At 30.8% G+C, this 21942-nt stretch overlaps 1 protein-coding gene across 1 annotated transcript in view; it reads right to left on the bottom strand.

Annotated features, from left to right (window-relative positions):
* The window catches only part of LOC130450990 (tyrosine-protein phosphatase 99A), a 471371-nt gene extending 455237 nt beyond the window's left edge, over nucleotides 1-16134 (bottom strand). Inside the window, exon 1 of the mRNA XM_056789764.1 lies at nucleotides 15872-16134. Within this exon, the coding sequence (XP_056645742.1) occupies nucleotides 15872-15959 (88 nt within the window). The 5' untranslated portion in view covers nucleotides 15960-16134. The remainder of the gene's footprint in view (nucleotides 1-15871) is intronic.
* Between the last annotated feature and the right edge of the window lie 5808 nt (nucleotides 16135-21942).

Raw genomic sequence — 21942 nt, 5'->3', positions numbered from 1 at the left:
CCAGAGGTTTGAGAAACTATTTGCAAAGAAAGTGATACATGAAAAATTGACTAGTTGTTATATAAATTATCAGGATAACGCATCAAATCTCAAATTTTTAGCCTCTAAAATCTTTTTTGATTTATCATATCTGCCTAAATCAGCATATTTACCACCATCTGACTTTTAAATCTTCCTCAAAATAATTTTTTTCAAAGGAATTTCTAGCTTTCATAAAGTTACTATAGATTGTATGAAAGCCATTCAGGTGAAAAACCTTTCAGAAATGCTTCCAGTTATCGATTTAACATTGGGACAAGTGCATGTCAGGTCAAAAATAATACTTTACAGGAGTTATAGTTTATTTCAGAAAGGTATAGAGCAATAAAACCTCATTAGGTATGCAAAGGAACCACAGAGTGACCCAGCGAATATTTAAGCCATTTCATATTTTGGGATTGATTTCATTGTAAAATTCTTCCTTTTTATCAAGTGCAGGTAGTATCACCCGTTTGTTATCCATTCACAAACATTGAAAATAGTGTGCCAAAGGCGTGCCGGTAGGATACTCGTAAAAAAGAAAGCCGAATCTGAAATAGGGCTGGAATTAGGCAGAGGTACTAATAGAAGGTTAAACGGTACCAGTTAATCGTAAAACGAAACTGTATAACTACCTAAGTAATCCCCACACAATATTTTGATATTGACACTTCAGGCCAGAAAACATACTTTTCCTAATTCTCTTTCGCAATTACTTGAAATTTTAATATTACAAACAATACTATTTCAAGACCTACACCTATAGCCGACACCAAAATTGAGCCGAACTGGGCGGAATTCTCCATTTTATTACTCTATACCTTTCTGAAATAGACTATAAATCCAAATTATTTGAAACTTTTTTTAATCAATAAAATAATTCACAGTACTATTATCCCAAAATCGTATTAATTGTAACTAGTAAGAAAAAACATTGGAATGCGTGCAGTGTTGTTAAAAACTTTTAAAAATAATAATTGAAATTTTATGTTGCCTTTTCACTTCGTTTCAAATAGAATTATATCTGAAATTACTGTGAATCAGTTAATCTATATAATGAGGAGTCGTCACATCCATATTTTTGTATGATATAACTGGATCAAGAGATAATCTATTTATCAAAAAATTTTTGAACCCACCGTCAAGTCGACGTTTATACTCACCGCAATTTATCATTTGCTCATTGTAGGAAGGTGTTTTGGGAACAGAAAAAAATCAGCTCGAATAACATCATTTTTTGTTCATAAATACGTCTATAATGATAGTTGAAAGACATGAGAGGCAGTATGTTATATTGGTTCCTAGATAATTTTTATTTTATTAATTTTGTTTTCAAGAAATAGATGATCAGCAGTCTCTCAAAACGGGATTTTCATATCATAGTACCTTGATTATTTGGTCTTAGTAATTTGTTATACTAAAAATGACTAGAAATTGTTATTTCACAGAAAATATTAACGCTAAAATTTTTGAGACATACTTGTTTATTTTCTATTTTGTTTTTTTGGTTTGGCTCTCTGGCTTCTCAATTCGGCTTCAACTATATTATTTCATTACTTTATCATATCCTTTCTATTTTCCTCGGCTCTAATTTCAACACAAGTGTTACATCAATCAAAGGGGATAAAGTTGAAGTTTCAATTTATATAAGTAGATTAATTTTACCTTTTATCTCAAAACGTTTCACAAATATCTGTTGACCAGTAAAAAGCAATAAAATCAAATATAAAGATAGGCTGAGTTGGTAACAATACACCTGAAATTATCCAGAGTGCTAAGCTAGAATAGTCCAGTTGTACTTTTTTCGTCAGGCTGCTAAGGTATAAAATATTTATTTGGGTGATATAATTCCTTTTGATAATGATATGATTCCTCCCTTTTACAATATTTTTCATTAATACGTTTCCACAAACATATTCTCATTCATAATTTTCTTTTCATTTTTCTCTTCTCGATATGTGGTAGTGAATGGTGAAAGTTTTTTCTATGTTAACGTTAAAGTATTACCTATAAAATTTCGGTGTTTCTGTGCTACTTAAACAGAATTCTTTAAAAGCACAATAATTTGAAAATTCTGTTCCCGTATCAAGATATTCCAGTTACAAAAATTCCGGCAAAATCGAGAAAAATGTTGAAGGCAGCATTTTTATCTTGTATTTGTTTTCAGTTTTAAAAATATTTAAACAGAATAAAGCCATTGTAAGCATATAAAAGTGAAGTAAAACACGTATATCAACTCAACAACAATCGAAATTAAAACAAAAGATATCCAAATAAAAGTAACTGTCGGCGATATCAAGAGATTCTTGCAAATCCTCATACGAAAATCCTTGGTCGTATATCACATGACACCAGTGCAATTTTTATCATCGAACTTCTGCATGAAGCAAGTGAATTACAACGCTGGATAAAAGGCTACGTGCCCTCATGTGTACTTTGTTCGATCCTTAGGTGCGGGTTTAGAACTATTCTATTCATTTTTCCTTTTTTTTCAGACGCTAACGTATTCATATTAAATCTCATGCAAGAAACTTTATTACGTTGACTTTGTACCTCTCATACATAAATACTTATAATGAATTACAGGTTCAAAATTGCACAGAAAGTGCACCTTATTAATTCATTTGCTGAAACCATAGATTCAATAATTCAATAATTCAATTGTAGGAACAATACTATAAAGAGAAAACCATATTTTATATTTCCGATACAATTTAGTGGCATAACGGAAGCTGAAATTTCGGAAAAAGTAATTTTTAATCCTATATACATAACGTGTATCATGATAAGATATGTAATGAGAAACAAAAAATTTTAGCTATGCTAATTGAACCATCCGAGAAGGTACTTTTGAAAGTTCTTTAAAATAATAAGTTAGAAGCGTGTTTTCAAATATTTCTTTAACCTTATTTTCAATTATCATATTTTTCAATAGATATCCTATTTATTATAATTTAAGTTATCGCCAGTTTTCTTAAAACAAAACAGATCTATAAACATCAATAACATTTAGACGCATTCTTATATGTACGAAGGTGTGATCAAAAATATACGATGAGTCAATATGTAAAAAGGAGACCTGAAAAAAAGGCTCAAAGCTTTCTTTTTCATTAAAATAAAGTTCTTGATCTGTCTACATTAACCTTCCTCATCAAATTTAGTACCATGCGACTTCTGTCTCTTCCAGGAAATAACAAATGTCCAAAAAAGGAGAAATCTTGACGGCATTTCTCAAACCACGAAAGAGAAGATAAAAGCCACTCCTAAATACTTCCAATCATGGACTTGACTTTAAAATAATGGGTAGGGCATTAAAAGACATATTTTCGAATATTATGTTCCTTTTTTTCACCGAATTATTTTCTGATCACACGTCGTATGAATGAAGAATTAGCACGTTTTGGTGAGCAGCTTCAAGTTTAAACAGTACCAAAAAAACTTTTTTCACATATCTATTTTCATTGAATTGCTTTCAATGCTTTTGCTTTCCATAAACGTCTATTTATAATTCAAATTCATTTAAATCTCAAGAAATACTTCATGTTCACTTCTTGGTTTAAAAAATTTATATGTGAAAATGAGAATTAAAGCAGAAATTAGGTGAAAATGTTATGGAAGTAGTGCAGTATAACATCAATATATTTTTTGTTCTCCAAGAATATTCATTGCGTGATTCGTATCTTTCTTACTAATTCAATTCAAATAGAGTTCGATTAAAAGGGTGAAAGTTAGTAAATTTATATAGCCTACATATTTGACAAAGACAAGTTGTTTGGGCGAAGGCAGTCGAAATTACATCGCATTGACTGATTAGACTTTTCCTGTAAGTTTTATCTAGTCCACTAAACTTGTTTCCGGTAGACTTACGGTATTTCCATTTCTCATTGGCAATAGATTAGTGATTCAATTCAACATAAAATTAAAACTATTTTTTCATTCTTTCTTAATAACGTATATAACTTGATCAAAAGTTTTTTTCGCAGTTCAAAAAACTCAATAATCAATATAAATATATGGTTATCAAGAAATAAACATTTCACAATATTACTCTAATGTCAAAAAACAGAAAAGATATAAGATTAACATAATTATTTTACTTTGCAGAGAAAGGCGGAAAAAATAACGGGACATTTAACGTAGAGGACGAAGCAATTACAACAACAAGAAAAAAGTAATATTAGATAACGATATGGAAGTTTCTGTAAGAGTTCCTTGAAAGACGTACACTTCCTTATTGAAAATAAGCCCCTATTTAGATGAGAAAGTGATTTAAAGGACACCATAAACATAAGACCCAGCAGTCTACCTCAATAAAACACAAGTGATGAGATATTACACCATTCTGCCCCTCAATAATGTACGCATAGTAACAAGTCTACCTTTCTCTCCAAACCATTCATCAGTAATTTTTAGTCTGAAACGGCTGTCATGATTCTTCGTGTTCATATACCTTTTTCTGTCCGTCCCCACATGATCGTCATTATCAGTACAGTTAACACGTCTAAATCTCAAGATGGTGATAATTATATAACTTCTCTTCTGAAACAGTTTTGAAAAAAGTTTGTGTTTGTGAACGTAGTAAAATATAATGCTTCAATATTGTTATCACAGCCTGTTTAAAATATGTTGACAAAAATGGAGGTCAAGAAAATATTTCTCCTGGGTTTACACTTTCAATAAGACTATTGTTTGTGTGATGACTGGGCGTGATTAGAAAACATTATCATAACTGCGTCCAAGATTATTGTCTGTCCCTGGATTTGTTCGGTGCAATATTTTCGTAGCTGTATATAGACAATTATGCAATCATTACCAACGTCGGCAACAAAGATACCATTTAAATTAAACTAGAAATAGATCTACATGAGCAGTTAGAGTGTTGGTTAAGTCCCAAATGGAGTCGTAACATTTATTTAATATTGTTGAGGGTAGTAAAGCTACAAAAAAAATCGAGCAAAGTGATCCAATTATAGCTAACAAATGATTTATTATAAACTAAGCTTAGAAAAGTTTGTATATCGTATTTTACTCTTTTACTCTCTTACTCTTCCTATAACAGATCTATCAAAAATCTTAGTGCATTGACTTATTTGTACAGCTTAATAATTATAATATAAGTATTGGAATTCATCATATATATCTCTTCTCTCAATGCCCTCAAAATAGGAAGTTGAAAGCTCATAAAATGGAAAGTTGCTGTACTTATTCGTAAGTCTCAAACTTGTAACATAATGTTACGAATTTGTCTTGACTATAATGGAATTTTAAAATGCAGCGTGGGCGCGACACGTTTGATATACCGCGGAATTCGTTTAATGTTTGTTTTTGTATATGACATTTTTTCTTTTGAACAAATTAGTAGGAAGGTGTATTCATTTATTTGTTTTGTTTCTTTATTTTCTAGAATTTTCGATAATTTCGTTTTGGATATATAAACGAGTTTGTTTAGCGTAGTTAGTTAGTTTATAATAAATATTCATAGTGAATGGAACGAAATAGAAAATAATTTAAATAAATTATATAAGTTAGTTAAGTTTATTATTATATAAGTCAGTTAAGTGTAATGTAAATTCTTTAAATACATTAAATAAGTATGAGACAGTTTTTATAAATTCGCCCCACGAATAGAAAGAGTGTAAATAAATATTAAAAACATTAAATTAATATAAAGGTTGCTTATTAAGTATACAATGTAATTCATAGAATAAAAATTACAATGTAGCATGGTTGATACCAACATGAAATTGGTAAGAAAGGATGTGATATTTGTACAAAAAACTTATTTTTTGTATTTTGCACTACATACTGCTACATTCAAACGCAAAAGTGGACCGTTGAAAGTAATCATAATCAATAATAAGAATAGTGGGAATGTATAATCCAAAAAGTTCTTTGTATCTCTGGAAAATACAGACTCTGTTCAAGTAAGCATAAGAATAAATATCGTTTTGGGGAGGCTAATTCTGAAAACTTGCAATGAATGAAGTGTCCATGAAGTATGAATTAGATACATTGATTTCTACATTTCACAGCACGGTCAGAAAAAAGAGTATTACTGTTTTATGCACAGATAAACATTACATTTCTGCAATAGCAAAGGTAAATTGCGTACATACTGGATGGTGTTGGTGCTGAAATGAAATATGAAGATGTCTCATAATTTCTTTAGTTTAGAGTTAATACATGAAATTAATCGAGTTCTATTACTAGAAATTATGAAAATATCCGAGTTATTTTGACAAATTATAATTTATCATTTTGATTTAGAAGACACTTTTACTACTTCGTTAATATTATTGGATATACAAAGCATACCAATTGATTTTATCGAAAATAAATATTCAACAAAAATAATTGGATGTTTCTGATTGAGTTGTTTGTAAAAACGGTCTATCCTCATATTCGGCTATTCAATTGGCTCGTGCTTCTTACAGACTCTGAAAACGAAATGTAACATGAGATACGTATCAACATAATGACAAGGCCAGGATACTAAGTTTTCTTGTCAATTTATCTATATTTATACTATTCTGATGCTGTGAATAAGAAAAAAATTAATGATATACCCTGTCGATAATTTTGTCTCACCTCGTGAGACCCGTATTTGGGCTACATACCATAACAATGAAGTGAGTCTTTGTTGGAGGCAATGCAGCTTAATGTTCAAAGTTTCTCTGAACAAGCATTCTAGATGTCTTTATGTATACATGAGATATGAAGAAAAAAAGGTTAAATGACTTTTTATAGCGGCTACATCTACATCTGTTACAACTAATTTGTCTCGTACCCTTATGTCTTGTGAAAAGTCGCTTGAATAAAATAAGTAATCAAAAGAAGCTCATGAAATATTGAGATTTCTCTATAGTGATAATGTACTAAATTTAACTACTCCTTAAAAGTGATATGAATAATTTGAAAGTGGAAACACACAGGCTGCAAAATGGATGTGAATGTAATCAAATATTACAAGTGATTATTGGAAATATAAATTTTAAAACCTTACTCAACAAAATTCGAAAATATTGAGAAAAGATTGTGCAAATTAATGGACAAATTTAATTGCGTCTGAGAAAAACACTACGGATTCAGAAAAAAGACAACTACTTGATTTTTAAATTAACTGAGAAGATACTTAATTCACTGGAAACAAGAAACCCTTGCCTTTGGGTTTTTATAGATCTTATTGAAACTTTTGAGACAGTCGATCATTCTCTCTTTCTTAAAACCTTGAGAACAAATGGAATAAGAGGAAATTGTTTACAACTTCCTCAATAGTTATCTTACAAATAGAAAACAAGCAGAAAACGAATATAGTAACATAAAAATAATAAAATATGTAGTTTCGCAAGGTAAGTATTGGGACCATTATTATTTAATCTATACTTAAATGAAATATTTAGTCTATATACTGAAGATATAGGATATGCAAACGGCATCGTCATCTTCTATTAGGTGGAAACCTTGCAACTTATAGAAACGAAAGTTGGAAGAAGAGTCCTAGTTGTTGTTTAATACTGGTTTGATCATATGCTCTTATGAATAAATTTTGAAAAAAACAAGTTTTCAGCTTTATGGCTCCGGTAGTGCTTCATATCAACAACTTTTTCAAATAATTAAATTAAAATTGAGGTTACGAAAATATTAAACACATGGGAGTATACTTAGGAACTAATCCTTAATGGGACTATCATATAAAATTTGTAATAAGAAAACTGCAATTTATCATATATAAATTTAAGGAAATCCGGGTCCAGCTTTGCAGGCCCATATATTCCCTTCCCAAGTTTTTCACGACTACTAATAGGAAAATAATACAGTCTGACAGTCTGAACTAATATATAAACATAAGCTAAAGATATTATTGAAGCCCATAAATTTCATAGCTCTAATAATAAACTATTAAAGCAAAATAAAAATTGATATAATAAAGAAATTATAAATAAAAAATATCTTTTAATAATATATCGATGAAGGTACATTCTCCTCGCTGGATTCGATTTGAGTTTGACTCAATTGTGTTTTGTATTTTTATTTGTGCTTATATATTTCTTCATATATTATATGACTGATGGTAAACTTCTTGTAATGAATATTTGTGTTGATAAACAATTAAGCTAGATTTCATATTCTACTGTATGCCATGTAAGGTTGAATGCTCAAAAAAAATATTGAATGCCGATGCTTTGTAATCACGAAGCTTTTAATATTGAGCTGGAAGTTCACTTTTACAATTGATTACAGTGAATACCCAAGTGATGAATGATTGATGTGAGTTTTTAGTAGTTTATGAAGAAATGTGGAATTTCAAGAGTTTTGGTTTCAAAACATTAATTGCCATCTAGATTCCTCTGTGAATGCGCCTTCAGACTATCATAGATTATGTTGTACATCCTGCATCATCGTACAAGTGGAATGGTTATACATATAGCAGTACAATTGGCAAATTGAAGACTAGCAATTGTTAGTTGGTATCCTGATTATGTTATCTTCATTGTTACCAATACTTTTAAGTAGGACCCTATGAAAAACTTACCTGTTTCAAAATGTATCGAAAAAACTAATTTGATGATATCATTATTTTTGGTGTTTATGGCAGATTTGATGAATTGAATCCGTGAAATATGAACTGATGTTGATTGTTCTTACAGATTCAAGAATCAGTACCGAATTTTAACATTTGTACGAAATAATAAGTTATTTTGAAATATCAAAATTAGTAGGTTGGGTGGGATACACGTCCGATTCAAAAAACCCAAAGAAAAAAAGTTATGTGTCTGTTTTTTTGAAACATATAAGGATTCACGTCACTTAAAAGCTTCACATTCTGATTATTCATATACCTATTGAGGTAGAACGTGGTTTTTTAGATATTCAGTGTATTCATGGAGTAACATAATATTTATTTCTGTTAGGTTTACATAAAAATGTTGAATAAAAGTTTTTCTTCTGATAAATCAGACCAAAACAACTTATTAACATATGTTTTAAACAGTACATCATTTCCAGTTTTTCTTAATATGTATCTATTCAACTATAAATACAACAAACAACTCCATATAATTCCACATAATTATCTGGTTATCATCACTGCAAAATGAAATTTTGTTAAACCATAAGAAAGATACAAACCCTTCCTCAAAATCTATGATGATCTTTTACAGCCACGTTAATGTCAAATGGAACACTTTATCACCACAATTGTAGATATTGAAGACATAGAATAGCAAATCCACAATAGACTTGTAAACTGTCACATAGGAGAAGAAAAATAATTTGAGCATTAAATTGAAAAGATTGAAAGTTTGGTGGTTCCTGTGATTTGTTTTTGTAAAGAAAACGTTCCCGTAAATTATTTTTTCCATATACCACAATTAAATCTATTTATCATCCGAAATTTGTGGTTTTCTCGATCGTATTAGTACTGCTCCTTATCTCAAATTTATGGAATATATTCCTCAAGTACGTTCTCTGATTGGAGTGATTAGGAAAAGACTTATAAAAAATTTGTTTCTCACGTGAATATGTTATCTATTTTCATCAAGAATTAAGATTAATGCTGCTTATCTAAACAAAAATGTCCGTTTTTGTATTTGTTAACTGTTAACTGATTTAATTCATCAAAACCACCATAAACATAAACAATATTCATATGATTGAATAGGTTTATTCAATATCGTTTAAAAAAAGTGGCGTTTTCTATAGAGTACTATTTAAAAGTATCAATAAACCTATTGCTTCATCTGTGGCGATTACCTCACCTATGTTCACCCATAGGCTAGTTTACAATCACTCATATTCATTTTTTAAATTTCAAATTTCATTTATATAGAACTGCTCTAAAACGACGAAGAGGGAACGAATTTTTGAATACTAACCATTATTGTAGTAGTTTTATGAGCTAGCTCTTCTCTTTTGAAGAAAAGGAGTACCGATTACTATTATTTAGAATTTATTATTCGCAAACATATTTCAGAAGCATTTGCAGGATACAACAGTTATTAATAAGTGGAAAAAGTGGAATTTTTTCTGTGTCATCATAAAGAACGAAGCTATTTTTGTTTCTCTTGAATAAATTTCATAAAACTTATCATTAAATAGTTAGATTTTTACTTTAATATAAATTTAAAGCAGTGATTTTTACCAGTCTTAGCTGGGTTTCAGGACTTGTCGAATGTTACAAACTATGGAGGCATTAAGATTAAAGTTATACGAAGTTAACCCAAATAAAAAGAAAGGAAATATACTTATCTTTATTTCCACACAATTATTGTACTTAGAAATAATAATAATATGAAATTTCATCCGTTTAATTACAGTTGAACAATAATCCAGAACTTCATAAAATAATTGTGAAACTTAAAATTAATCACCTGTTAAATGAAAAGTAATTATAAAGTAAAGTTCGACATATATATTTTTAGTGAGAAGTTTTTCACTCCACACTGTTTCCACATAATAAAAAGTGCAGTACACAATATCACAAAGAAATTTTCACTTCTTCGGCTTTTTTGATGATTGGAAGATACTAAATTTTGCTCCTCATCATTCAGTTGAATGATTTCTGTCCATGTTCTATAGATCTGTTTTTTCATAAGATCTTGTGACAGACAAAGTTTGCAATATTTATAACAGGTCATCAAATTTGCGGTGAACAAATCCATAAAACCATCAACTATAACTTTGGCATGAAGCCATTAACTTTAGATTACAACTAAGATTCTATGTAATTGTAACAAAATTTTCAGAAGAGTCGCTTTCAACTATTTACATATTTATCTTAATTGATAATTTTAACTAAAAAGTTCAACAGATTTCCATGGATTAAATCTAATTCACTAATTATCTAATCTAATTTTCTCTTCTTTCCTGTACTGTTCATCTTTTTGTTTCTTCCTTAGAGAAAGATTCATATCAATTTGATGGAATTGATACTAGATTCTTTCGCTGCATTTGTTTGAGTTCACTTATTTTTTGATACTATGAATTTAGGAGGTAAAATCTCCAATAGCTTTATTAGTTCTGATGTGTAAGGGATTGTTCTGATACTCTTCAGCTGAATTTTCTTGAGCCTCATTTTGATTTTTGTCACACTTTTTGAATAAATCGCTTCCCATTATTTGAATCTGATGAAGAGAGAAATCGGCCCAAACTATATAATTTCCATAATTGGATAAACTTTTATAAAACGTGAATAAAAGTACTACTTAACTGAATTGCGCTATTCGCTAATTGTGTCAAATGTTACCGTACAACTACAAAAGAATAAATTATATGCAATATAGCACAAAGTAAACACTTCTATCCTTACATGCCTCAAATTCTTGATGAATCCTGGAGGGCAAAGCTGTATTTTAACTCGACAGTAATTTGAATGTGTTCACTGATATTTGCAACATACATTATTTCACAAAAAATTTCAAGAGGAAGTCTTGAAGAAATCAGATGGTTTGAATACACTCACACGCACGCATATGAACTGCATTGTCAAGAATAATTTAATATTTAAAATTAGATTATGGAATCTTTTTACAGATATCTCTATAATACTTCACATATTCAATAGAATAAATATGGGGTTTATTTTACTGCACCGAAAGAGATATACATTAAAATATTAGATATTGTGTGTAGTGTAGTGTAATGTAGTGAAGTGTTATAATAACATAACATAACATAAAACATAGAGGTTTTACTTAAGTTATATCAAGTCACGATAATCAACGTACTATCCTAAAATAAAAGTGACAATCTAAGTATTCTTTAATACGCGGTATAATTAAAAACCACAGTAAATGAATTTTTAAAGCATCAATTACTTACAAAGTATCTATTTTAACTAGTATATTTCATACCCTAATGAAATAAAAGAAACAGCATAAAACAATTTGAAATAATATTGTAGAAGGTTAATAACAATATGAAAGTGTAAGTCAACCCACTAATAAGTACTGAGACAAGAATTCATACAAGGTGGAATTGCACTTAGCATAGAAAAATGAATTTGAATTTTTTTCAATTGCTAATAAAATATGTGAATTTTCTACCTCTTTCAATTGATTTTCATTAATTTCATGATCAATATTAGTTGTAAAGTATGGAAAGTTACTACAAATCGGTTCTGCGTCAAGTACTTCGTAATTATAATTGTGAGAAATGTGTTTTGTTGCTCATGTGTAAAATAGATCATCAAAACTGATTCGAATTGATTAGAATTATGAACTTTTAGAAACGACTTTAGGTAGAGACTAATAGTAACAAGCGTATTGGGATCAGACAAAAATAACTCTTCCATGTATTTTCAAAATGGAAGATTATAACATTATTTTAGCTCAACGCGTTGAAATGGAAACATCTATTTTTTCATCTGTAGAATATAATGAAGCTTAGCGGGAAACATGATTTCTATTTTTACAGCTAAAAATTCAATTAAACTTGAAATACAAATACTAAATCCTAATAAAATTTTTACGCTCATTCTCATGCTAAGCATACAATTTGGGATCGGAAAAATATACATTACTACAACTTTGATTCAGATCGTCAAGTTAATTTCTACCAATAATTAATTTTTTATGCTGTCATAATTGAAATGTGATACCATAAGTTGTTGAATGAGTGTTTTAACTACAAAATTTGGTAAATTGGTAAATATACTTGACAATTTTTTACTAATCCGGAAATCAATAGGCCAATAACTGAGACACAGACTGTTTTTTTTTATTCATAAATTTATTCCCGTTTTATTTTTTTTTCTCAACTATTAACTGTGATTTTGATAACCAAGATCACAGCAATATGTCTAGCCTTCCCTAACTGCCATAAAACTTAATAACCACTGCCTCTTCTACCTTCAAAAATCAACCTAACCCGAAAAATACAAATATTCACTCTCAACCTTTATCATATGCAGCAGCTACCTCAGTAAAATCTCCGCCGCCTTCTGTGCCCTCAGGAGATAAGGACATCATTATGCCTTCTATCCCCAACACTGTACTATTTGACTACATTAAAGCAATAGGTAGCATCGCCTCTCCGAAAAATGTCATTTTCCAGAATATCACATGGTCGCATATGTATTTATTTATTATCGACGACCTTCTTAGAACTAACCAAAGGATCCTTGTTAATTCCAATATAATCCCTATACGTCGGTTTATATCTCCAACAAATAGAATACTTATTTCGAATGTTTATCCATCCATTCTCCATTTCATCCAATGAGAAAGCACTGCATGACTTAGGGTTTCACTTACCTACCCTATATCGTACGTCAAATGTGGCTCACCTGATGATGAATGCGCACATGTCCTCAGCTTCCACCTTGTAACTTATCACCAACCAACAATAATTTTACTCTTCAAACTTCGACTGTCATTAGTCATGAAAATACAACACATAGAACATTTCTACCAACAAACTCGGATGCTTTCTCTGCAAACATGCTGGGCACCATGCCCTAACACTTCCATCCCACAAGATCCTACTCTCAAATCAAATGATTCCGTCAATATCAACCCCTCTTCTAGTGCTGATCCTAACACTATTATATATTAATAATTATTATTATTAATTAATTAATTAAAAAATCTAAACTGATTAGAAACAATTGTCACTTCATAAGCCCCGAATCACGCTCCGTCATACAAACAAATCGAAGAATCTCCTGAATCTTTTTCTTTCAACAGCAACGAATTTATTGCGTTCCTTCAAAATACGTATGGTATCAACGACCCTCTTCCCGAGCCAACTAATTTATTTCACACAACCCTTCCTCTGAAGAATTTGTCCTTAATTCATCCTAATATCAAAGGAAGATCTTTAAAAAACCGTATCAATAAAATTAAATTTAAACTTCACCTCAGGGAAAAAATATTTAAGACGACTCTTCTACTGTCATATGCTGCTAAAGTATCTTCCAATCCTTCTAATCCTGTTCATTTGCTACTTACCACCACGTTTCTACCAACTAACTAATGGACAATTGTAAACTATCCCTCAATTGCTAGCACCTCTACTCAAAAATATCAACCTTTCTTTGACTTCACCACTTCCTTTGCCTTTTTCCCCCTCTTGTACCAAAAATGTTTCCATAGTAGACACCTCACTTACTGTTCACAATAAACATTAATTACCTAGAGACAGCAGAGAATACTCTACCGCATACCAGCAGTTTGATAAGAAAACCAACCTCAAGTAGACACTTAAGCTCTCGACAGAAATGCAGAAAATCCTAGAGTTTCATAGAGCCACCAAGCTGTATGAGAAATTATAATGAATTTATTCATTGCAACAGTCCTTTATTCAACTTATGTATCATATGTTTTTGTGTGCCAATGACCAGCGCTGTGGAGACACGTTAAGCTGAAATAAAAAAAAATCGATAATATTGAAAAGCGGATTATTTCTTACTGTCGGTAAAGTGTACGATTGCTGAAAAAATAATGAGGGTTTTGTGGTACAAATTTAACACTCAACGAGTGCATACCAACTGATTTATGCCATATTGTTTGTAGGAAGGTTACTCTCCAAGCTCAGTATCCTAATGGTAGACCATCCACCTCATCCACCAGATACTGCACCGTCTTGCTATGATCTGGTTCCTAAGCTAAAATTTAGATTAAAATGAATACCATTTTATTTGCAAAGTGAAATAAACTGTTTTGAATCAAACAATGGGAAATAGGACTATATATGGCGGTGATGATAGTTAGCAATGTATGGGTTCAAAATAAAGTACAATACAGCATCAGTCCCGATAATTGAAAGCCACACCTCGTAGATTTCATATTTACCTATTGCATCGATAATTCTGTGCATTCTGTAGAATGTGAAATCAAATTAATTGATCATGAAGGTCCGTATTTCTTTCATTTAAAGATGTAACGTCCATGATCTACAATATCTCGTTAGTTTTATTATGAGTGTTTTTTTTTCTAAATTCCATAGCATAAGCATAAAAATATTGAAGAGTCAAGTGAAAATTTTATTTGAACAGTTAGCTTAAAGAGTTCGAAGTTATGATTGATTGAGATATAAATCTTCATACATTTTGAATTGAAAATGTTATTATGTATAGATGATCTATTAAGATTTCTCCTCCGTGGAGTTAGGGGTTTTAAAAGCTATCAATGATATAGTGAAAGATTTGTTTCTTACTGGGCAACTAGCAGACCTTTCCAAAAATTAAATTTACACTTCTACACACTTGTTTTCAATTGATAAGAGAGGTAATAGTGAATTTGCTGTAAGCACTAATTTTCATTTCTAAAAAGCCGTTTAAATCAATTGTTAGTTGTTAGTTGGCATGAATGCGAACAAAAATATTTGCAAGCGACAATAGATTTGGATGATTGATATTCTTTGTTCCAAGTAAATGTTTGACACAGTAATAACTTATCTAACGTTGGAATAAGCTTCGATAATTGTGAATAAGAAGGATTATGAATAGATACTAGTGAGTATTGAACTAATGTTACCAAGTAGTATCAGAATCTTTCGGATATTACTATCACCCATGGATAATAAATAAATACCTCTTCCATTATTCCCTTCACTTTTCTCATATTTTTATTCGTCTAACGTTGTTCTTTGAAAAATATTTTTCTTGGTGACAGTGACAAGTCAAGGTTCCACTTTAAAATTCCACTTTAAAATAAAATGGAATGAATTTCACTTGGAACGTCAACGAAACATTCAAGTGCTTAGTCGTTTTGCCTCTGAAAGCGTAAAAATGAAACTGTAAAGCGACGCTGTCGTCGTATAAATCTTAATCAGACATTAATTCTAATTATGATAATGAGATTAAGAGAAGGAAATATAATTAGTACTACATTTTTCAAAGTCAAAAACTTACCAAAATTTCGTCTAAGTAAGTCAAGTTGACTGATTGCAAGTAGTGTTGGTACCAAAAAATATATCCAGCACAAAATAGTTCCTATCATGCTTGATAACACTTATTGAGATGTAGCATTTATGGAATTCTAAACACTATAAACACCTAATAACAGTAAGTCACACCGATAGTTGACAAGAGCGCGTTAGTTAACATTCAACCGCGTGTAAATCGCGTAAGAAATCGAAATCAAATGTGTCCATCGCGCCAAAATGTTGGAAACTAAATCTCGTAGCCAGAGGGTTTTGCTCCCCATAACACCGTGCTCCCTTCTGAAAGAAGCAGGCTTGCGCTCTATTGTGATTAGTTTGCGCAATCGTCGATTCCGCACCCTGTAGAATTTTGCTTTGAACGAATCCATGTTCTCTTTTTCTCCAACTAACATATATAGGTACAAGGAATCGTTTATCGTGACTAACACGTCTAGGTAGTAGTCCTGGATTCTAGTGGAATCTATGAATATGGTGGATATTATTTTTTCCAATTGTGATGTGTTTCTAAACCAATCACTTCTTCTCTGGAAGAAGGTAAAATCAGCTCAGATATAAAGTCAATCTAAGTATAAAATAAAGTTTATGTCAAGCTATATTGGAACTTTTTAAATCTCATATAAATAGGTAGTAATAGTAAGAGAACCTGCAAGGTAGTCGTGGATAACTGTTTTTTAAAACACTTGCTACAACGCCATGTTGAAAAATCGTATTTACACGACTTCAATACACACTTATACTTATATAGGACATCACTCTTCTAATTTTCCAATTTATGGGTGGAAGAATTCATTACCTTTTAATATTCAGCGCTTCCACACAAAATATCTTAGCTATTCTAAATTGTAAAAAATTTCGCGTATTTTGTTAATGCATGTATTTCTACTTCTTATTAAAGAAAAACATCTTGTCGTTGATATTATATGAGAAAATAAGAAGCGATATTTAGTGGTTTATCCCTATTAATCCAATACAAATTTCATTGCTCATAAATTCGCCAAAGAATCTAATATTGTAGGTTGGTATTGATGATCCTAATTAAAACTCACCCTAAATTTTACGCGAAAGTGATCTACCTATATGAAATAAAATATGGGGGGCTACGATTGATGCGATATTGTTTTGATTTAAAATACTTGTTATATAAATTCCAATAGCGATTTAAGGCTTCAATGACTCAGTAGGAAATAAACACCATCCTGCGAAAGATCATATAAAATAATGCGAAATTGTATGGTTGGAAAATGTTCCCAATTTCATTCGTTTGATCCAATAAGCGACATAAGCGTATCGAATGTATCATATTGATTTATGTTGAGTTATATCCAATAATAGCTCCCTGTTTGTTCATCTGTGTTTATGTGACGCCTTACCTGGCGAAGATTATTTTCTAGAGAATAAAAGGTATTCACATAATAGTCTTTCGGGCAAATAAACAGGATTGTTAGTATTATGTAGCTGCTAAAGCTACAGCAGGCAGTTTTATTTAGATTTTAGTCATAAGTAAACAGACATAACTTTTATTACGAGCCATCCGTACATTGTAACTACTTATTGTTAAAATAGGTAGTCAACGAAATAGGATATTTTTCTGATATTACATTCTGATCATGAAGATCAATAAGCAATTTTTTATAACCTAACTTAAGTAACGTCAAAATTCTTAAATTCTAAGGTCCTACTCATTGGTATACCTTACTTACAAAAGTATCTTTAACGTTTCAGGTGGTATTCTGTTGACTGATTTTTTAGCAGCGAAAAAGATTTGAATATTGTCAGCAATTTGAGGAAGAAAGATTGTTCTACTTGATCCTATAGAGGAAACAAGAACAAAAAGGACTATTTCGAAAGTGTTGATAGCTTAACAGAAAAACAAGAACCTCAAAGAATCCTCTGAATGAAATGATCACAAGTGTGGTAGAAACACTTAAAAATAATAGAGAATAGTGGTAGGCAATAATTTCATGTATTTAGAAAAAGCACCGCTACGTGCAGGTACATCCCGGCTGATTATTTCCATTGTATCCAACATAAGATGACCAGTCTGCATTTGCTAGTACTTCTCTAAATTAATAGAAAAATTTGCTCTGGTACCTTTCAATCCTGTTTATCTAGAAGGATTGGAAGTAATTTTTAACAGAGTGTGTTTTGAATTGGCTTATGAATCCAACTCTAGATTGAAATAATTGTTGGATAATTCTAAGGATAAAATACTAAATTTGAAAAAAAGTGATATATGTGAAATTAGCTGTTGTGATTGGGTCATTTAAAATATAGACAGACCGAAAAATTGAGTATTGCCACTCAAGCTTCCAGTCATAATCATAAAATAAATATGTAAAGCAGATAAAAAATTTATCCTAATAAATGGGAAAACTCTATCCGAAAAGGTTTTTCCCTTGAAATTATTTTTCGCTTGTGGGTAATCTTAGTATAAAATGGGTGAAGTGAAGTTAATAGGCTTTATTTCAACTTCAGTCTCTGGAGACGGTAACTTGGTTATTGAAACGCGCGTCGGACAGTGTAATTTTGATTGTTGGTGCAGGGATAGTGTAAACAGTGTGTTCAGTAGGATTTATGTTTTTTCAATCTCTGTAGAATGTCTTTTGGAAAAGTATATCTGGCAAGGGAATCCTCCTGTTCTGATTCATTTTAGTCTTATGTTTCTTGAATCTATTTGTTTTCTGCTATCTCCTGTGTTATGTAGAAAAGGCATTTTTATTCGTTTGGTTGCTTTTCTGAGTGAATAATGTTAACATAAGTTGATTCATTCAGGTATTCAGCACTCGATTAATTCATTACGCAGGATTTTACGTTTTAGTTGTTGTATTGCATTGTTTAAAGTTGTTTTATCAGCTGTTTTGGTTTGCTGCTCCTGATTTTACATTCATCTGTTACAAGGCCACTGATTTCGTTTTGTTTCGTATTCAATCGCAGGGGTGTTCTTCCAAGCTGCTTGCTGAATATTTGGTCCAAGCCGTTCTACATCATGATTTAACTATTTTTCCTTTTGCAGTGGAATTGCCTGCTCAAGATTGACTTTGAAACTTCGAAATTCGTTCTGTTATTGACTACTTTGAGTGCATTTTCTTTTTGCATTATACTGTCACCTAGTGTAAGAATTGTTGGTAACAGTAACAATAAAAAGCTAAACGTCAGTCACTATCCCTAATTGTTGCTAAATTCTGGTTTAATGTCAAGAATCCGTTTTGTTGTTTAGCACTTTGAGTGGATTTTTTTCACATTATACTGTCACCTAGTGTAAGAATTGTGGGTAACAGTAACAATAAAAAGCTAAACGTCACTATCCCTAATTGTTGTAAAATTCTGGTTCAATATAAATAACTATGAAATGTTTCTTTAGCGATCAGTAGCGCTTATAATCTGAAGGACCATATAATGTAGAGCCATAGAATTTGAGATGTCTACTGAATACACTATTTACAGCACCACTACACCAACACTCACAATTACACTGTATGACGCGCGTTTCGATAACCAAGTCAGTAAACTGTAAACAGTTTACCTTCAGTGTCTGAAGTCGATAACAGTGTATTCAGTATGAATATCACCAACGGTTCCAGAAATTCTAATTTGAAATGTGGTTTATTCTCCATTTTTTCATTAACTAAATTGTTGTTTTCTGTTTTCAAATTATAAGATATTCTTATGCAAATTTTTCTAGAGATAAATCTAAAATACAATTGTTGATTTTTAATGATGTCGATCAGTCTGATAAGGGTCCAGTCTAAACAATTCCAGGAAAGTAGTTCAGATTCAAATTTCATGTGGTTTTTCACATTTTAAAGAAAAAAGTTTCTGGAACGGGTGAAGTGTTTGTTTTAACAACGTTCATATAGATAATAAATAAATTGAAACATGCAAATATTCATTGTATAGAGCGCAGCTAAATCATTGAGCACATTCTTCTGTACATCAGAGTAATTCTATCAATTTATCTCTTTAGTCTTTAACTCGGACTTTCAACTTATGTATATTTGGCGGATTATCTGCATAAACCTTTAATGCTAAAGAAGAAAAAAATCTTATGTGTGATCTGGAGATCTTGGGGGTCACAGTATTGGTTCTCATTTACCAATCTACAAACAAATAATTGTTTCATCAATGTGGGTATAACCACATTAATGAAACAACAATTGAACAATTGAATTACTATTGTATTACCATCAGTTATCCAGTGAGGATTATGATTAGTCCATTAGATGCAATTTTATATTCATGTGAATTATTTGTTAAATAAAACGTTAAATACTGTCACATGAATACTGCAAAATTTTGAATGGATGTTACTTTTCGTTTTCCTTTCGTCTTTAAGAATACGTCATACCGATCGTTGAAATATTTCTTTATAGGGCATGTGTTTTATGAGGATTATCTTCAAAACTATATAAACTATTGCGTTTCACGTTTCCTCAAACCTCAGGACGTCCAGCTTCTGAATATTTTTACATTTAATTTGAGGAAGTAAATGCTCGAGATAAATAGGTGAATATCATCACTTTTTATTTTTTGTTAATTTCTAATTGTTATTTTGCTACACAAAAATTGTTAGTGAAAATAGGACCAGCTCAACTATCGATATTTGTTACTTTTATCATTTACTTATTAATTTCCTATCTTCTTGTTTACTCTGTTTCTATTGACCATGTAATTCACCAACTTTATGAAATGCGAAAAGTCCGTGTTTAGAAAGCAAAAAAGTTAGAAATTCAAGCGATTACGATTCTACAGTGTAATTTAGATAATAAACGTAGCTGCCTTACTATATTTCATTTTTATATTCTAGTACATTTAACAAACTCCATAGGGTATATAACTCAACTAAAATTACAGTGGATATATTCAACTCCGATTTGTTTAAGCAAGAAAAGACAAAATTTGTAATTGAAACTTGTAATTATTCTCAGAGTAGCAATATTTCATAGTGCTTTTACTAAACGTTCCAAAAATAATTCGCAAATGGAATTTATAGATGTGATTTTCAGATCTTTGATATAGACCAAAGCAATGTAACAATAACCAATACTGTTTTCAGGAACATTTAGAGAGACTTACTTTACCGACATATTTTGTTGTGAAAGTACATAATTTGAAGCCCACTAACAAATAGTATGAGAAGTATGAATATATATATACATTTTATTTCTAACTGGTAAGTTCGGATTAATATTAGTGATTCCTCATCGAGATTCATTTTCCTAGAAGGGTTGAGTTACCTTTAAAATATGACACGGGAAGGTGGCTTAAGTTACATGTCATTTCGATCTACGTTACATACATTCTCCTTCATGTAACTTTATTGTTTAATGACCAATTTCCAAATAAAGAACTTTCGAATGTTTCAAAACTGCTGTATATGGATATCATTTGACTAATATCTTTGGAAGAAAGGTCCGCATTTCAAGTACTGAGTGATTTTATATAAAATACTAGTCTGTTAGTCATAAAGTGGACATTATGAAAAATTAATCTCATTTGTTTGTTGAAAATTCTACTTGAGACCCAATGAATATATAGGATAAATGAAGAACAAAACAACGCGATCAATTCAAATATAAAAATAACGGAACGAATGAATATTTTCAAATCCCAACGCTCTTAAAATCAGTAATGTTCTCAACCATCCTCATTTCCAAGCCCATGTAGAAAGGTGCTCTATTCAAATAAAATTTTATTTTATTTTAAATACATATAACGATGGGCATTCTAAATATAAGATCAAACTTGTTTGTGTCAAATTTCGTCCATAATCAATTACAAAAATCTTTCTTATGTTATTCATATCAGTGAGGAAATGGCTGTATTAAACCATCTGAATATTTTTCCAGCGGTAACGGCATCACCCTTAGTCGACTACCGCCAATTCAACGTTCCCATTCTAATGTTCTAGCTAATAGGGCTGGGACCGGGATTTTTAACCAGGGCTATCATTCAAGAGATAACCGTGTCCTACCGTACCTGACGTTAATAAATTATGATTTTTGCTCTTCTAACCTGCCGGTACCGGTATCGTAGACTGTG

Source organism: Diorhabda sublineata, chromosome X, assembly GCF_026230105.1.
Source record: "Diorhabda sublineata isolate icDioSubl1.1 chromosome X, icDioSubl1.1, whole genome shotgun sequence".
NCBI lineage: Eukaryota > Metazoa > Arthropoda > Insecta > Coleoptera > Chrysomelidae > Diorhabda > Diorhabda sublineata.
The sequence above is the reverse complement of the archived record's forward strand: the minus strand, read 5'-3'. Positions and strand labels throughout refer to the sequence as shown.